The 19,741-nt window shown below is 38.9% G+C and overlaps 1 protein-coding gene across 5 annotated transcripts in view; it reads left to right on the forward strand.

Annotated features, from left to right (window-relative positions):
* The window catches only part of LMBRD1 (LMBR1 domain containing 1), a 92,657-nt gene that overhangs the window by 69,423 nt on the left and 3,493 nt on the right, over nucleotides 1-19,741 (forward strand). For 4 of the 5 annotated variants that reach the window (XM_087776726.1, XM_087776729.1, XM_087776727.1 and 1 more), the window contains one exon: nucleotides 3,696-3,774. In XM_087776726.1, coding sequence (XP_087632852.1) covers nucleotides 3,696-3,774 — 79 coding nt within the window. Of the gene's footprint in view, nucleotides 1-3,695; nucleotides 3,775-11,141; nucleotides 11,253-19,741 lie in introns of all 5 variants that reach the window. The other variant, XM_087776728.1, reaches the window with a different exon arrangement.

Consider the following 19,741-nt stretch of genomic DNA (forward strand, 5'->3'; position numbering starts at 1 on the left):
TGGCTTCATTTCTTAAGACAACCTTTGTAACATCTGCTAAACAGCCATGAGTCTCTTTATAGCCTTTCACAAAGGTAGAGACTTCTGTCTGCATCCATGCTGCCTTCTTGGCTTTGTAGCAGAAATGTAACTTTGCCCATACTTGAAGTGTAATTGCTATTTCTGTTCAAGAAGGCCAAGTCTTTTTCCATTTGTCTGAAAGAAAGACCACTGCTTGCTGATGCTTCTACCTAGTGGACCTGTAAGACTTCACTGGCCCAGACAGGAATTAAAAGGCCAGCACTTGCCATAGGTGACACTGGTACTTTTCCCCAGTTGAGGGCCAGAGCAGCAGCAGTCGCTTTCCTTCCTCAGCCTTCACATAGATAATTTGGAGGAGCGGAGCTAAGCTGCAAGACACTGAGTGTCTCCCTTGTCATCAGCAGAAATCCAGAAGTATCCCTTAGATGGCCAAGCGTGCAAACAGATCTTTTTAAGTTCTTGATCCTGAACATAAGCAGGAACAAATTATGTAAGTGTAACAGGCTGTAACCTAACCCTTTATATGATAGCTTGCAATTTCCTTAAGTGGCCAAAAATGCGTCAGCTCTTGAAGCACACATACTGAGTTACTGTACTTGGTTTTGTCTCCTGCTTGTCCTTGAGGCATCCTGCTTTCAGCTTTGGACAGGATGTGATAACTGGAACATGAGTGTTACTCTGACAATACTCATACTAAAAATGCCTGAGACTTGAGCGCTCTACTGTGTAATGCAAAGTAAATTATCTTGAGGAATTCTTCTGTAGACACATCTCTGCTATCACTTATGCGTCTTTTCCATGTCCAGTCACTTTCTCTGTGCCCTGTGGGGCAAAAGGGGCTCTATGCTAATACTAAAGTGCTGAGATGACAGCATTGAGGGCAAAGCTCTCACCTTTTCTGGGAAATCAGCACAGCTTGGGTGCCTATGAAGTGCCTGAATACTAATGCACGCAGCAGGGGAAGCAAAGGAGGAGTTAGAAGTTTGCATGCAGTCGCAGGTCTGCGGTCTCACTGGGATCAGAGACGTGGTGAAATAGCTCACACAACTGGACTGCTGCTGTGGCTAGGTGTGGGCTCTAAGAGGGACAGACTGGGATGGCCAGTAGGGAGAGCTGACTTTTTTGAGAGAGCAGTGGGAAAGCATGGAGTTTTGCTTTGGAATGGCTAAGCCAGTGAAGTGCCTGGGTTAGGATTAGAGGGCAGATCAGCATGGGTGATATTGTCTGTTACAGGCTACCTGATCAGGAGGAAGTAGCAGATGATCCCTTAAGACACCTGTAAATAACTCCATGTTCCCAGTCCCTGGTCCTCATAGGAGGCTTGAGCCACGCAGGTATCTTCTGGAAAAGCAGCACAGTTGAGCACAAGCAATCCAGGAGGCTTCTGGAATGCACAGATGCCAACTTCCTGATACAGGCAATTGAGGAGCTGAAATAAGGAGATGCTGTCTTGAACCTGATGCTGAAAACAAGGAAGAAGTGATCAAGGGCAGTCTTGGCTGCAGTGAGCATGAGATGGTGAAAGTTCAGGATCCTCAGAGGAAAGAACAGGGCAAATAGTAGTATCACAACCCTGGAGTCAGGAGAGCAGATTTTAACCTGTTCAGGGTCCTGCTTGGAAGAGTTCTAGTATATAGAAACCAATTCTGTGCTGGCAAAGGTGGTGATTTTTTTCTTTAATTTCTTCCACTGGACGAAGTGATACTGAACTCTTGCTGAATCTTACCATAAATATTATTAGATTTTAGTTAATCCTTTAATATAAGTAATAACTTCCAAATTATTTCTTTTCTGTGTGAGTTACCTTTGTGTAAGACTACTTTTTCTTTAATACCTGTGTAGTTTGCTATGTGTAATACTACTTGTATATTGAAGAATCTTAAATTTGAATGTTAGAAATTCTGGCTATGCAAAAATGGTGTTCAGCTGATAGAGTTAGAGATTACCATTCCTCTTAGCATGGCAAATGTGGTTCTTAATTTTTATTAGGAAGGGTTAATACCATGAAATGCTTTACTTTATATATCTCTTTTGGAATACGTATTTCATTTTTTTCATGTCTGTTTTGTGAAAAGGTAGAAAACTTTTAGTGGACCTTTACAAGACTTTTTTTGCCTTGGGTACGAGAGAAGAAAGGATTGCTAGGGAAAGAGAGGCTGGTTTTATGACTTTAAGGTACACCCTAGTGCCTTGAGCTTGTGGAAAGCATTTAGAGTTGAATCCAAATATGTCACAAGTCTTAAATTATAGGAGTGTTCACGGAGAACAAGAATGATATCAAACCTAGAAAAAAGCATACATGTTATCAAAGGAAACCTGCAGGTCTAGCTATTGTTGCATGTTGTATTTTAAATTCCCACTATTTTAAGATCAAAATGAATAAAGATAAGGAAGACAAAGTTTTGAAATGGCAAGATTCTGATTGTTCTGTGCTTTTTGTATGCCCCTGTGTAATTGTACAATCTATAATGCTGTTCTTTTGAAAGAAACACTCTATGACTGAGCAGTATAAGCTGGAATACCTCCTGGAGCTGGACCGCTGCTAAATGTACACTGAATAATTGAAATTTCATATCTTCTGTTCTTATCCTATTGTTTCTATCTACACATTGTCCTCTTACTTTTTGTTCCACTTTAGTTCCTGATTCCTGTGCCTACTCATACTCCTTTTGGATCAGTTTCTTCTAAGGCAGTAGTGGTCTCCACGCTTCTATGGGTTTGCATGAAATGAAGTTAACTGTTCACACAAACTGCTGCTTTTTAGGATGGACACTTGGTTGTTTTTCTTGAATGTTCAGAGTGGCGGCTGAATTTATTTAATATTGATAAACTTTGTCAATTAAGTTGTCAGAGAAACACTTAATTTTATGTGCCAGCTTGTACTGATTTCTGGTAGGTTTTAAGGGATGTGTTTTCTTCAGCCTGAAGGAGAAAAGGTGTTGACCCTTACTGATTTCTTTAGAGGGCTTTCTATTTAGGAAATCATGAGGGTGAAAGTAAGTACAGTAGAGATGAGACCCTTTGAAGTGAGTTAGTCTATGAAGAAATCAATGTAGTACAAAGGATTTGCATTGGACTCTGCTAAAATTATTCACTAATTATTCAAAAGTAAGTGTGGTACATAGAGTTCATGTAGCCTCTAAAAGGGTCAGGTTTGCAAAGATCTGAGATGTTTAAAAGGCAGTATTTGGGGTTTCAATAGTTCACTTCAGCATAACTTGTCTTCTTCCACTCTGGCTATCTAAGTATATTGGATACTATCATCTGGCTTTTGGACCAGAAGTAAACTGTATTCGGTATCATTATGCAAGCCTAACACTTCCATGGTATCTTCATTACCAAAGTTGAATTCCAAATTAATTTTATGCACAGTTAAGAGGTTTAATTTCAGAGATAAAGTTTTATTTTTCACGAATCTTCAAAAAGAACACAAGCTATTGATTTTTTTCTATATGAAAACATATTTAGAAATGATCATGTTGTACCACTTACAGCTTACTCTGTGCATATTGTTCAAAACCAATCTTAATCCTTTCGACTATTGTAAGAGGTTTGTCAAAGCCTTTTTTATAAAATAATTTATTGGGAGATGTGTTTGTTTCAGGGACTACCATTGTGTATGGAAGAACATTGCTGGTAGACTAGTGTACTAATTTTCTATATTTATAATGCAGAGTAATAAGACAATTGATGGCCAGCCAAGGAATGTAACAACATTTGTATCTAAAGACTGTGATGCAGATGCACCTGAAGGTAAGATGAATTTCTTGTGTGTCCTATGTTACATGTGCATGCTCAGCTGTTATAAGCAGCTCAGTCTCTTCATGGCTTTGATTTGCTTTGGTCTAATATGAAGCTTTGATGTATAGCTATGTCCAGAAAACAACTTGCCTATGGCTTATTTCATTGGAAGAAATGATGATTTTTAGTAGAAACAGTATGTAACAATGCATTCCACTTACACATTAAAGCAAATGGCAGATTTTTTAAAGTTATGTAGAAGACCTTAAAAATAAACCCTAGCTGGTGAATAGTTTAGCATCTGAAGTGTCACTTCAGTGTATATGTTTATCATGCAAACATGCAGAGAAGGATTCTATTAAATTTCACAATGTGCTCAGGAAAACTAAGATCTGAACTTCTCAGTGCATCTTTACAGATAATAAAAATTGCAGAATTCTCTTAAGATATAAATATGGGCTGTTCCGTGAGCAGCGACAGTGGAACTTGACATCTTAAGCTATTTTCCTGTAATCCTCTTGCTCTTAATTTATCATTCCCTATAACATCCAGTATAAGTCTTGCTCATCAGTGTTATTAACCATCCCTTTTTGACCAGTTACTTGGGCAGAAGATATATTGTGGATATTCCAAAGCTGTGAGTAGTGACTAGCAAGCGGACGGATAATTGTGGAGCTTTCTTTGACTTTCCATCTATGCAGGCCTTAATGTTGAATTTTTTTTGAGAGAATGGTAACATTTTATTTAATATTTATTCCTCTATGAAACTTAGGTAAAACTGGGAATAAGTTTTAGCCTCGTTTCATTAAAAAAAAAGCTAACGGAAATCATGCTGGATTTGTTTTTTACAATGTTACCTTTCCCCTTCCTTTCCCTCTGTATATAAACAATTTTTGCAGTTTGAATTGCGCTAGCCATTGCAATACTGATACTGCTGTTTAAGGTCATCATCAATTTTATCAATTGCTTTGGTCTCTTGTTTAAAAAAATTGATCTCAGCAAAAGATTTATGGCCTTCAGAATGGTCCAGATTTGTTCAGGCTGAAGCTCTCAATTGTTCTCACTCTGGCAAGCTTTCAGCTCCTCTGTATAAAGAGGAGTTGAATTATGTATGCGTTTATATACTTATAAAAAGGCTTGACAGTGTTAATTGATAGAAAAGATAAATGTCCTGTATTCTCATCTTATTACCAGTCTTCTGTAAGTACTGAATTCTGACTATGCTTCTAGAACTTCTTAGCAGCTTCTCAGGTTTTCTTCCTGCTTGTGTTATTGGGAAAGATAATATTTAATTTTAAACAATTTTTGTACTAGTGGAGATAACTGGACCATTTAGTTCTTCGTTCCCAATCTATTAGGCTGTGCTCTCTTGCAAGGTGGTTCCCTTGTATTTAAACTTGTCTTCAAATTCAGTATGTAGGTGTTAGTCTTATTCCTGGTGGTTTGTATCATTTCCCAAGGAAGATGTATTTTTCTCCTGTCTCCTCCATACTTCAAACATCATTCATCCACCTTTATTTTTGGCTATTTTTAGACTTAATGCAGTTTTAAGTGTTTTGATATTTTGACAAATGTAATCATTCAATTCGTATTTAAGCTGCCATATTTTTGTGACTAAAAATAGAAACTCTTCTGTGGTGGAGTTTAGAAGAACAACATCTGTCATCTTTCAAAATGAGATCACTTTGAGCAGGTTGTACAGATCTGTTTCTTGTAAACAGCTTCTCAGCTTGGCTAGTATTTGCTGGGAGAAGAATATACTCACTGGCATCAATAAGCTCATTAGTCTTGACTTTTTTTGGGAGAAATTCAAATAGTCTGATTTCTTCAGACTTTGTTGCTTAATCATAGGAACTGGGGTTGGACTGAAACTTCGGAAATTCCACCTATGCTTGATGATGTATTTTGAGTACTTTCAGTACTTTGCATGATATTTTTCCTAATTTGCTTTGATCAATGGAAACAATATAGCTGGTGCTTAAAACTAGTGTTCTGATGTGCTGAACACAAGAGCTGGCCTGTGTAAATGATAGCTTTGGTTAACGTGTTGTTGCACTGGGTATCTTTGAGTCATGTTCTCCTTCCTTAATAGGAAAGAGATGGAAAAGGTATTGATATGCTAGCCTAGTGTAAGTAGAAGATGGATGGATATTTCTGAAATGTGAATGTTAACGTGATCAAAAGGCTATAGTGGAGTTCTATCAATTACATATACAGTCAGGCCATTAAAGTGTTTTTATAAATGAAAGAAAAGTTTCTTTTGTAATGCTTGACTCTTAAAAAAAAAAAAGTTGCATTAGTGAAAACACTTTATTCACTGTTTCATCCAGTCAATTTTAGAAAGTGAAGTGTAATGCTTGCCTTGAAATACCTGCCATTTTTTAATACCTGATAACGAAAAGTAATGAAAATAACTGTTGTGGATACTACTCTTATGCTCTGTGATCAGATAGAATATGTTGGCAAGTGAAACTTATTTCAAAGGTAGGAACTAATTTTTAAATACAATTTCTCTTGCTTTTCAGGATACTAGAGCAAAAATAGATGCAAATAACTTCAGGTTAAGGTGAACATTGCCCAAGCACTTGTAGTTTTTGACTTCTCTGGTACTAGGGTTTTATCTTATGTAAACCACTGAACTGGAACTAAATGCAAATATTGATTTGTCTTCTCAGCACTTACTTTATTTTGTTTTATTTAAACTGAACTAATTCAAACAGGTGTTTTTCCTTAAACATAAAACAGACTGACCTTTTAATGGCTGTGCTGATAGATGAGCTTATAGCAATCTGCTCTGTTTTATTGAATACTCAGACATTGTAGATATGATCTCTACTTACTGTAAATAAGTACATTTTTTCTTTGAGATGGTAGAAGAGACCTGATCTGATCTTGTAGCAACTAATACTCTCAAACTTCAATATTGGTAAAACTTTAGGCTTTAGTGGGCAATGTGTTCTATATATGTTTCAAACCAGTGTTTGGCTTGATGAAAAGGACAATTACACTTTCTGAAGAGACATAACACAGTTAAAATGCAATCTTATAAAAAACACACTCAAGTATTTACAGTTAAATACATAATTCATCTGCTTTCATGCAGCAAATCTTGTCTGTATTTACTCCTGGTACGCAGGAAGTGAATCTGCTTTCTACTGAATGCCAGAGGCCATGATAGCATAACTGCATGAAACAGAACAGAAGCCAAAAAGTAACAGAGTAGGCTACATCTTATAACTCAGTAAAGTACCTTTTCTTAGTTACATTTAAGCATCTTGCACAAAAGGCTTGTGTTTTGCTTAACTTAGACTTTTTTCAAAAGCTTTTTAAATAGTCTTTTGGAGCAACAAATTTAATATTTGTTATAGGCAAAAAAAGCATTAGTTTTCAGTGTTCGATACAGTTGGGCAAAGACCTCATTTGATTGTTTTCAAGGACTACTGCCAGCTGAACTGTTGGGTCCACAATTCTGTTGAGCATAAGGTCAAGCAAAGGAGTTCAATTATGTGATTAAGACTCTTGCAGCTGGACTAATGCATTGAAAACTTGGTATAGGTTTAGCTAAACAGTTTAATGAAATTTGATGTAATGAGCAATCTCTCAGCTGCAAGCCTGTATACAAGACTTTTCCCAACCTTAATTATGAGAGCTGATAAACAGTATCTGCTTCTTTCCAGACTAGAAAACCATGGAAGTTGTTTTTAAGCATCATTCATTTTGAATTAAGAACATGCTATGAATCCCACTTGACTTGGATTCTCTCATTTCCTTAATTGGGGAAATGAGCCTTACCTGAGGCCTGCTAAATGCTGGGTACAGTCTATCTGCTGGGCCTTTTGCGTAGACCTGCACTGACTCCAACTGCATGTAAAGTGGGAAAGAAAAAAGGTTATCTCTATTTTTAAGGCTTTGAACTGAGCAGGACTTACTGGGTTAATTAGATCTGTGCCTTCCTATAGGACTGTTGTCAGCTGGAAATCAAGTGCAAGACCTCAGGCTTCATTTTAGCCTGAATAAAGACTAGATGTAGACATTACTCAAGCTGGAAAGGAACCCCAAATATGAATGCCAAAACAGGAGCATATTCTTTGTTTCTTCAGAGAAATCCAGGAGGCAGGCAAAGTGAAAGCACAAGCAAGTTGCTCAGAACCTTCAACATTAGTAATTTTGTGTTAAGTGTCTTATGACCATAGATTACCACTTCCAAATGGTTGTTTTAAATGAATTAATTTGCGAAGTCATAAAATGCTTCACAAAAAGCCCAAATGAGGATTTTAGCAAGGACCTTATCCATTTTCCAGTTACTTCACTGAATGACCTTACTAGTACTTTACCCTGAATCTCTACTTATACCTAACACTACTGAAATCCTCTATAATCTTGAGAACTCAATATAAATAGGCACCATGGTGCATGTTTGGCTGCAGAAAGCCCTGTTTGGCAGCTGTAAATAGTATGAGTAGCTAAGAGTGCTGTGAATCTTTTTCTACAGTACCTTGTTCATGGATGCAGTTGTAGAAACATCAATTCCTACAATTTTTTTCTGCACCCCACCACTGTGGACAGATATGAGCTGCTCTGAACTACCCTTCTCCCTCCAAGAGATTGTAACTGGAGAGAGAAGAGGCTGCATTTACTAAATATTCTGAAATGTTAAATGGAGTTTAGCAGTAAAGCCATTGAATATTTTCATCTTGGATCAACATCCTAGTTCTGTTGCCAGCTGGATTTAAGCCCAACAGTAAAGGGATATGCTCTAATATTATCAGTACTTCGGAATAAGAGTTGAAGCTCCTTGCAGAGGATTGAGGGCTATGCACACATTCTTAAAAAGAAGTAATGAACCCAGTGTAAGAACCCCTTTAAGAAATCTACCAACATTTTGTCTACAAAATGCCTTTTAATAAAGGCAGTTCTCTTACCAAAAGAAGGCATCAAATTTGGCCTCACTATAAATAGCAATACCACCAAATCTTTTCATCACTGAGAAACATTAATTAGAACATGCACTGGAAATATTTTCAATGAAATTTGGGAGCTGCTTCTGCTGGTGTAATCAAATCATCTTTTTATCTTGGTACAAACAGCTGATGAATTCACTACATAACATGCTCAAGGACAGCCATGCAGAAGACTTAGACAGCAGCCTGTAGGTACAGCTGGTGAAGCTGCATACAGATGTTACCTGTCCGTCTTCAAATATAGCTTGCCCAACAGAATTAGAAAGGATCCATTTGTGAAGATGGTCTTTTTCACTGCTGAGGACATGTCCTGCAGCTAGGTTGGCTGAATGACATTGGACTGGGCAAATCCTGTCTGAACTGAGAGAGAAACCTGACTGGATTACAGTCAATTGTATCATAAATTACGTGTCTGAGGGAGGCAGAAGATGGGAAGGAAGCCATTGTTTTTGGAGCATCATTAATGAGAAAATCACTAAATCACATCCAACTTCTTATTTAAAAGAATTTGGCATTGGGTTTTAAGTTTGACTCTTTAATGATAGTCATAACTGGTTTTGTTCTCCAGAGAATAAGTAAGGTATTCCAGCACTGAAAGTTGCCCTGCTTTGTCAAATGCTGCTTTGAGTGTTAGCTGGCTATAAATAGTTCTGTCTACGGACAGAATATGGGCTGCTCTGTGTAAGGATATTAAGAGGTCAAGATCAAGCTGTTAAAATATCTTCTTTCTCCCCATCCTCCAAATTCTTTTCCATGTAGCATGATCTCAGGATGGGGAAAACAATGAATACTTCTCACACAGACATGCTTCTTAAGTGGTCAGCTAAAGACAGTATGAGGCAAGTAGAAAGGACATGACAAAAATGAGGTTAACATTGAAGGTCAAGTGGTGTAATGTAGTTTCAAGAAGTCTGTACTGTCTGGGTGTAAGTTGAAGCTTGTACCAAGCTGATACTGGAAAATGTGGTAGGTAGCTAATGGAAAGTGTTTTGATTAGAATGAAAATGATAGGTTATGCTGTCTATTGACGGCTTGCTTTCTGGAATCTTGCATCCATGTTTATCCCTAGGGTAATGCCTTTGAAGTTTATCAATTATGTCTTTAAAATAAGAATTATTTAGTTTTAGTTAGCCTTTAGTTACTTAAGATGTTCAAGGGAGACTCGGATAACATCTCTTGCAGGAGTTCAAATTTAAGTCAGTAGTTTAAAGGCAAGAAATAGCAATTATATGGCTTGTGTACAAATGCATCTGGCCAGTGTTTGTAATCAACCTAAATTGTACATAGTGTTTCAAAAGGTATCTAATTTCAACAGAAACACAGAGAACACTTTTTCCCTCTGCAGGCTGATCCAATGGTTTATTGCTTCCCTGTAGAAAAAGGATGCTGTCTCTGTTTGGAATTAACATGGCTTCAGATTTTAGTCATTGGTTAATGCTGTACCTTTTCACTACACACATGGCCTTGTAGCATTAGTATTTTATTCACTTGAAGGTATTTAAGAAACATTAAAATCAAGTCATCCTTTAAACTTACGAAAAATGAGATTAACAGGTTTAGCTCTTTGAATCTCATTAAATGGTTTTCCTCTAGTCTGTTAATACATGCAAATCTTGGCATCCTCTCAGATTCTCTGTAACCAAACTAAAATAGAAACCTTATAGCTGGGTACAATTTTCCATTGTAATGCCATAGCTGTGCTAGGATGAACTCCAAATCTAAAATGACAAAAAGAGGGGCTGATAAGCTCTTTGAATGTATCGAGGCAAGTGGTGAGAACTCTTACCTATGTTTAAAGCCTGTTTGTGCTTGCTTGTTTGTAAGATCTAGTACCCTTTTTCTGCAACTAAATCCTGTATTTCCTGTTCAGACATGCCACTTTGTTTAACTTTGACTATTGGAAAAAATATTTGTGACCCAGATTGCTCAATAGGACTTTGTTCTCATTATTTAGCATTCAGAAACATTGCTGACTAGTGAATTTTTTTTCCTCTCCTATCAGCACAAAATCTTGGAGGCTCTTACTGGAAGCCTCCTTATGGTATGAAGTCCTGCTAGCACTGATGGGACTTGCATATTCTTGAGCCATTTAATGTAAACGTTCGTAGTGTGTAATTATCATCAAGAAGTTGTATGCTGCAATAGTTAATGCACTGCAAAGTAACTGCAAATAGCTATTGATTATCCAGACTTCTAACTTTTGTTACAAAATTAGATCTGACTATTATAAAACCAGACTGATTCACATTGATTACATCATTTTCTGGCTGCCTAGGTTTATATCAGGTTGGGTTTGATTTGCAGATCTGCAATATGAGGTATCGAAAGCAATTTATCTGTAGCTTGAGTCACTGTAAAAAACAGAGTTTGCCTTCTAGATGATAGCTTGTCCCAAATAGGGGTTTTTTTTTTTTTCAGATTTCTCATTAGTCCCTGGTTTCCAAGTTTGTGGTTCCTCCTTACCCTGCCAAATCTTTTCCTTTGGCAGGATTTGATTCCATACCTTCTGAGCAGCTCTTGTTGAATAAGGTAGGTTTTTGGACTAGACGTTATCCAGCTAGACTTTCGGTTTCTACAGGTCTCTTTTAGGTGCCATCTCACTATCATTTCCAGCTAAGTTTTTTTTTTTTTAAAAAAGACCAAACAACTGGATGAAACAGCATGCAGCTTTTTATGCCTGCTATGTTAGAGCTATATTTAAAAATATTGTAGATAGCTGCAAGCTATTAACATCTGAGTGATTTGATACTCATGCTTCTGCAGTGCACTGTAGTACTTCAGAGTGCTCTTAGCTTGAAATGTTGGAAGCTTAGTGATTCACATCTCTTTGAATGGGGAGATACTGTAGCTACATACAACCAGTTGGGAAATGTTTTCAGATCCTTGCTATATGTGAATAAACCAATTCCAGCAGTATGCTTTCCAACATGCTTTTCAGTCTGATAAGCGATCTAAGGTGTAAATTTGTTGCTAAGTTAACCTTGAGGCAAGCAGTGGTGAAGCTCTGTAATACTTATATTATTATGAAAGCTGAAGGAATGACAACTTGAAGGTTTAAGAAATTTCTGGAAGAAATTAGCTGAGGGAAAGAGATAACTGGTATGGGTTGCCACAAACTAAAAACTGTAAAAACTTCGTATAGCAGATTGGTCTTTAGCTAGTGAAACCAGAGAAGCAGCAGCAGAGGGGCTGGATTGTGAAGTGCAAAGACAGGCTCAACAGCTGAATGAGGCTAGTATTAATTTTGTGTGTGTCTGTATATGTGTGTGTATATATATAGTAGCAAAGTGTATGTATGGAACAAGTAGGGATGTGCTCAAATAGAATATGGGAAAAACCACTTTTGTACAAGCTGCTGAGTAACAGGCAACTAAGAACATAGTCATTTTTCTTCCCTGCTTAGCCAACAAGAAAAGAAAGAAATACTGCATTTGTGGGTGGGGGCAGCTGTTACTGCCACTCCATGAATCTGTTTCCAAAGAAACTGGTGAAAATGGTACATGAAATACAATCCTAAACATAAACTTCTGCAGAAGTTGGAAGTCCTGGAGTGACCTTAACACTTAGAGGACTATGGATGAAGATGTTAAGTTGCGAGATGATAGGTACAAGAGCAAAGGGGAAACTTGTAATTACAAAACTTTTGATATACCTGCTAATATCTGAAGACTCCTGAAGCTTATTTTGTCTTGTCCATCTGAACACTTTGGTCTGTGACCAAAGCCAGATCCAGAAACAAGTTCATGTTCTGTCTCTTAAGGTTTCAATCTTTGGCAGAGTATTTCTTTCTAAATTTTATTACTTGCTGCTTATTTCCACTATTTTGTATGTGAATTTTTTTTAATAAATAGGGAAAACCAGTACATGTGTCTTGGGATTGCTTGTGGTATAGTAGCACTCCCTCCCTCCGATGGTCAAAAGGGATTCTGATCACTCAGTAGGTATTTATGCTACAAGTGGGAGTGTCTCTGCTTCTTGAGAGAAAAATTAATTGGACATTATGCAGTGGTGAATATGGCTGTATGAGTATTACAGCATTAGGTATCCCTTGGTTTCTTACCTAGTTGAAGTGTCATGAGTCTTGTGGGCTGTTAACTTCCTCGTGCAGTTTCTTTGTACAGGCAAAGTTAAATAACTTTTTTGGTCAGTTTGATTACTATAAATTGACTATATCTGTTTGCATGATTTTCCTAGTGAAATAGTCCTAAATAATAGGACTTTTATTCTGTGTATTCTATAGTCACATCTAGCCCAGTCCATGGTTCTTATACATTTCTGTAGTCTTCCGTAAGTGGTCTGAGTTACAACACACTTTTCTTCTCCAAGATGAGATGTCCAGTTAAGAGGTTCCTTTTATTCTGGAGTTTGAGAAAGCAATACATATATTGCTGCAAAGAAAATGTTGCCATTATAAAAATAACAAGGCTTTGTCAGAGCCCTTAGTTTACCTTAGTGAGTTGCTTTAAGGAGCATACCTATCTGGGAATCATTCTCCCATCCAGTAAGACATTTGCTATCCTAGATCTTTCAAGTAAAATAATCCAAAGGCTGCTTCGTCTGCTGCTGTTGCTTAGTTCCTGGTAAGTAAAGGTATATTTCTCTGAGGCCATTTTCAAGCCTGAAATCTTTGCCCTGTACTTGTGCAGTTCATAGGAATCCCAGTGTTTTTATCACTTTAAAATACTGATACACTGGTGACAGAGAAAAACATTAATATTGATACTACTTGTAGGTGCCAGGTAACATTTTAGAAGGTGTTTAGGAGTGGTCTATCCAGCTGTGTTCCATGAGTTACAGGATCGAAAGCCAACTGTTTTTGCTCTAGTTGTTTACTCTATTTGTCAAAATGTGTTGTAGCTTTGTTGCAGGAAAGCCATAGTAAGAAAATATGAGCATCTTTAAAAACAATTTAGAGGCAGCTGACTTGTTTTATTTTAATGTAGAACTGACTTGGCCTGTAGGAATGTTCTTCATTCTGTGATGTAAGATGCTGCTTGTCTTAAGTCATGTAACCCAAGTGAAGCACACAGGAATGGCAGTAAATAGTGAAATAGGTGTCATAGTGTCTCAGTAGCACAATGAGAAATGGTATCTGGAGATCAAAAAAAGCCTAGGAAAAATGTGTTTAAGATGTCACAGATGTTGAAGTGCTGCTGCATCTGAGGTACCAAAGATGTGTGTTAACCGTCATCCCATATAAATGTTCCTATCCAAGTTAGATGATTTAAACTGTGAGTAGGGGCACAGGCCAGATGCAGGCCCATATGTAATGCCTGTAAGGAAGAAATGCAGCTTTCCCCTTAATTACACTTTCCCAGGTGAAATCTCAAACCTTTTGGAACTTGACATGTAATTTAAGTTTAGAAACACATCAAACCCTTTCTTGAAGTTCAGGTTGCAAGCTGGACTGCAAGCAGCAGCTGCTTTTTGCAACACAGCTTTTGAATGATTGGCAGCAGGGCTGTATGAAACACTAAGTGTTCTTGGATACCTGAAGCCATGCCTTCAGTGCTTTTAGGATTTGGAATATGCAATGTTTATACATTCTAGCACAGTAAAGCTGCAGGTTTTCCTTTGGAAGTAGTTTTGAGTATATTTTAAGCAAAACTAGCTTCTGCTTGAAATTGGGTGTGTAAACTTCATCTGTCTGTGGATGACTTTCTTGTTCTCAGTTTGGGTTTTCCATCCAAAATACCATGTTTACTGTTAGATCTGTCTGTGGTGTCTCTATATCTACCTTCATGTAATGTGAATTGTAATGATTTTGAGCCTACACAGGACCTCAAGAGGCAGTCTGGTCCAACCTCCCAGCAAGGTCAAGGAGAGCAGGTTGCTCAGGTCCATCCAGTTGTGTCTCCACAGCTGTAGATTGTGAAACCTTTTTGGGTAGCTTCCTTCAATGTTTAACTATGCTGATGGTGAAGCTTCTCCTGTTATCTAATAGGAATATTTCTTGCAGCAACTCTGTCATCTGTTGTCCTTTTGTTGTGCAGGTCTAGGAAGAATCTTGCCCTGTATTTTGTAGGCCCCCACTAGCTAGCAGAGGTAGCAGTAAGACACACCTGCAAGCACCTTTATTCCAAGCTGAACAAATGCATCTTCATTGCATGCTATGTGCTCTAGCTGTTGCAGTGGTCGTCTGCTGGACTTGCTCCATTATGTCAATGCTTCTTTCTTACTGGGGTGCCCAAAATGGCACTGTTGCAGACGCGGTTCCAGTCAGAGTAGAAGGAAGCAATCACTTCCCTGGACTTGTTGGCTGTACTTGTGTTAGTGAAGCCTGGTATTCAGTTACATTTTTGAGTTGCGGATGAGCACTGGTAACTACTTGTTCTGTTTCCCTGCTGGGGCGTGAGGTCACTTTCTGCAAAGTTGCATTGTCTCTGGTCAACCCTTGGCCTGCGCTGTTACATGGTGTCACTTTGTTCCAGGTGCAGGACTTCTGTCTCTGTTAAACTCGGAAGACTATTTCAAGGGGCTGGAAAAATAGGCTCCTTCTGAATCTTACCATCTAGTGTGTTGGGCCTCTGCTCCCCAATTCTCCCCAGTTTGATCTAGAAATTTACAGAGGATATAATGTTTCATTGTCCAGTTGATTAAAGAAGAGGTAAAACAAGTTGACCTCACTATTGACTCCCAAAGTATGCCAGTGTTTTTAAATTACATTGTTCACAACAATTTGTATCTCTTCCCTAAGCAACTACTTCCTTCTATATGTTCTGTGAGAGCTCACTGTATTTTGAGATGCAGAAAAGACAGACTGCGTTATCCATGAATAAGTTCTCATAATTTGAGTTTTCAGTGCATGAAATGACTTTTTAGGCTTTAAGATTTGTTTATCAACAGATTTGTTTATCCTTGTAAGTCATCTTTAAACTAGCTAATTCACTTCTGAGAAGCCTTTATTTGAAAATATTAGTACATTGAGCCTAAGGGTTTTCTAATTCACTGGAATGAAAGACTTCATCAGTGGACTTGAAGTAAAACATAGCCATGACTACCAGAAGAGTCAACTATTAGCATTTGTCATCGTTTGTTTAAAAAATTGTTTTGTCTTGAATCCTCGCTGTTTGGCTTTGCTTGGTCAGCATTATATGATATGCTCTATTCTTAAAGTGGTGGCAATTATGTGTCAGCGGCTTGGTAGCTTTCAATGTATACTTTTGTTCCAAATGATCAAGATATGTCAGTAATATTCACAATGATCATTCGGGATAACAAGTAGTTATCTTAATTCAGGTTATTCATTATAACTTACTCTAAATTATGTTGTATGGAGGAATAAGTTGATTAAAAACGTCATGTTATGTCAGCCTATTTGGTAATCATAGAATTGTTTAGGTTGGAAAAAACCCTTAAGATCATTGAGTCCAACTGTTAACCTAGCACTGTCGAGTCTACCACTAAACCATGTCCCTAAGCACCACATCTACTCATCTTTTAAATACCTCCAGGGATGGGGACTCAACCATTCCCCTGGGCAGCCTCTTCCAGTGCCTGACTAACCTTTTGGTGAAGAAGTATTTCCTAATATCCAATCTAAACCTCCCCTGGCGCAGCTTGAGGCAGTTTCCTCTTGTCCTATCGCTTGTTACGTGGGAGAAGAGACCGACCCCCACCTCGCTACAACCTCCTTTCAGGTAGTTGTAGAGAGCAATAAGGTCTCCCCTGAGCTTCCTTTTCTCCAGACTGAACCCCAGTTCCCTCAGCCACTCCTCATAAGACTTGTGCTCCAGACCCTTCACCAGCTTTGTTGCCTTTCTTTGGATGCGCTCCAGCACCTCAGTGTCCTTGTAGTGAGGGGTCCAAAACTGAACACAGTACTCGAGGTGCGGCCTCACCAGTGCTGAGTACAGGGGCACTATCACCTCGCTGGTTCTGCTGGCCACACTATTCCTGATACAAGCCAGGATGCTAGTGGCCCTCTTGGCCACCTGAGCACACTGCTGGCTCATGTTCCAGCTGGCTGTCGACCAGCACCCCCAGGTCCTTTTCTGGTGGGCAGCTTTCCAGCCTCTCCTCTCCAAGCCTGTAGCATTGCATGGGGTTGCAGGACGTGGCACTTAGCTTTGTTGAACCTCATACAGTTGGCCTTGGCCCATCGATTCAGCCTGTCCAGATCCCTCTGTAGAACCTTCCTACCTTCAGACAGATCAACACCTATGCCCAACTTGGTGTTGTCTGCAAACTTACTGAGGGTGCACTCAATCCCCTCCTCCGGATCATTGATAAAGATATTAAACAGAACTGGCCCCAACACTGAGCCCTGGGGAACACCACTTGTGACCGGCTGCCAACTGGATTTTACTCCATTCACCACCACTCTCTGGGTTCGTCTGTCCAGCCATTTTTTTTACCCAGCAAAGTGTACGCCCATCCAAGCCATGAGCAGCCAGCTTCTTCAGGAGAATGCTGTGGGAAATGGTGTCAAAGGCCTTACTAAAGTCCAGGTAGACAATATCCACAGCCTTCCCCTCATCTATTAAGTGGGTCACCTTGTCATAAAAACAGATCAGGTTAGTCAAGCCAGGACCTGCCTCCCATAAACCCGTGCTGACTGGGCCCGATCCCCTGCTTGTCCTGCACATGATGCATGATGGGATTCAGGATGATCTGCTCCACAACCTTCCCTGGCAGCAAGGTCAGACTGACAGGCCTGTACTTCCTTGGATCCTCCTTCCAGCCCTTCTTGTAGATGGGTGTCACATTTGCCAACCTCCAGTCAACTGGGACCTCCCCGGTTAGCCAGGACTGCTGACAGATGATGGAAAGTGGCTTGGTGAGCACCTCTGCTAGCTCCCTCAGTACCCTTGGGTGGATCCCATCTGGCCCCATAGGCTTGTGTGTGTCCAAGTGGTGTAGCAGGCTGCTGACCATTTCCCCTTGGATTACAGGGGCTTCATTCAGCTCCCTGTCTTCCAACTCAGGGGGCTGGTTACCCTGAGAACAACTGGTCTGGCTATTAAGACTGAGGCAAAGAAGGCATTAAATACCTCAGCCTTTTCCTTGTCCTCTGTCACTGTGTTTCCCTCCACATCCAATAAAGGGTGGAGATTCTTCTTAGCCCTACTTTTGTTGCTAATGTATTTGTAGAAACATTTTTTATTGTCTTTTACATAATATCTTAGTTCAGAAGGAATAACTAAAATTTAATTAGCTGAACTTGTGACACATTCCATAGAAATGTTTTCTCAAGGTCAAACTGTTCTAAAATATTTACCATCATCTATTTAATCCAATTACTGTAGAGAGCCATCTGAAAGTCTTTTAGCTGTTTTTTAATTCAAGTAACCAGCTGGAGAGCTGCAGATGGTGTTGACAATACTATCTGCAATTATGAAGCATCTTCACTTTACTGGCATTTTGTACTTTATTGGAAACTTCACCTTTTCTATGGATGTGTCATGCTAGCATGGAATGTTGAGTGGTGTGCTACTTCACAATTTTTTTTTCCTCTTTTGTAGGGTAAGTACTATCGACTGGTGTTAACGGCGGGGTGGGGGGGATCAGTTTTCGCTGCATAACTGAGATCTAGTCTGGAAAACCAGGAAGGATTAGTTCAGCCAAATTCCTTCCTTGTGCTTTCACTCTCTATGTGTTAGTGGAGAAGCATGTTTTGTCTAATTAGGCTGTTTTGTACTTTATCTGCAGAATGTGCATAGTTGTGTGTTGTATCCCTTGTGTCTAGTAGTTGTGAAATCCCAGTTTAACTTCTTTTTTGTCTGCTGATGCTGTGTAATAGATTCTGGAAATCAGTCTGCTGCATAAAGTAGTATTTAACTTAGTATTTTAAATTATTCTGTTAGTTTTATAAGTATAAGTAATTGGAGAACTGTTGAAGGAATGGAGTTGCTTCTCTGTTCAGATAAAGTCATTCTAGACACTGTAGGGATTTAGTTTGGAGGGGTCATCTTGGCAAGGTCAAGCAGCAGACCTTCCTGAAAAAGACTTATCCTTAACTCCTTGCCCCAGGAAATAGTGAGCTATAGTATGTGGTGGTGTTAAAGCAGCAGTTATCTAATGTGGAAGTTGAACCTTCAAATAAAATACTTTCAGAAACTGATGATTGTCAGCTTGTTAGCTTGTTAGATGGCTGCTAAAAGTTAAACTACATAAGCAGCAGCATATCACTCAAGTTTAAGAGGTGGGAAGTCTGTACTTCAACTGCACCTAGGGGATATTTCCAAACCTGGGGTCAGAACTGAGGGACGAACAGGCAAATTCTGGGTTGCTTACTTTCTCTACTGTTCAAATTGTTTAGACACCAGTTTCTGCTCTGAAATGAGCTTTAGGTGGGGTTTGAAGCATAGTAAATGAGAAAAACAGATCATGTTATACCTTAGCATGAACTCAGTGCACCCCTTCTTGCACTGGAGAGATTCTTCAGCTGGCTCGCATGTCCTGCTGGCTGCCTTCTGACATGACCTCTTGAATGTTACAGGCTCAGTGACCCATACAGGCCTTTATGCTACCTGTCTGCAGTCTTAAAAATGCCTTGACAATTTGATTCTTAATTCTGTTAAAATCTGCCATTTTGTAATGGAGAAGAATACTAAGTATTTTTAGATGTGGCTGTATTTATGATGTTAGAGAAGAAGTAAGATTTAACCAGTACTGTCAGGGTACAAATAAATGCTCTGCTATCTGGGTCACAAAAGGCCCAGTGTGTGGTGGAGCTTTTTTGCCTACACAAATCAACATTGTAGTTGACTTTGATTTTTACAAAACTTATGCAATCCTGGTAGAGAGACAGTTTTTCAAAGTACTGAAATGTGTTTTTCAGTATAGAATCTGCTTTGTATCTCCTTCTTATGGCTACAGTTTATCTAAAATGGGAAGTGAGTAATAAGGATCTGTGTCAGAACAGGCAATAACTGACACATCTGTAGGGGAAATTGTACCCAATAGTAATGGGGTTACCTGTGTAACTCTTAGCTTAGTGTTACCTGTTTTCATGTTCACTATACATAATGACAAATTTTTCTCTTCTATACCTTTTTGGTAGAGGAGAGTAAATT

The sequence above is a fragment of the Nipponia nippon genome, unplaced genomic scaffold, assembly GCF_047370975.1.
Source record: "Nipponia nippon isolate SJK-2023a ecotype South Korea unplaced genomic scaffold, ASM4737097v1 scaffold_4, whole genome shotgun sequence".
Taxonomy (NCBI): Eukaryota; Metazoa; Chordata; class Aves; order Pelecaniformes; family Threskiornithidae; genus Nipponia; species Nipponia nippon.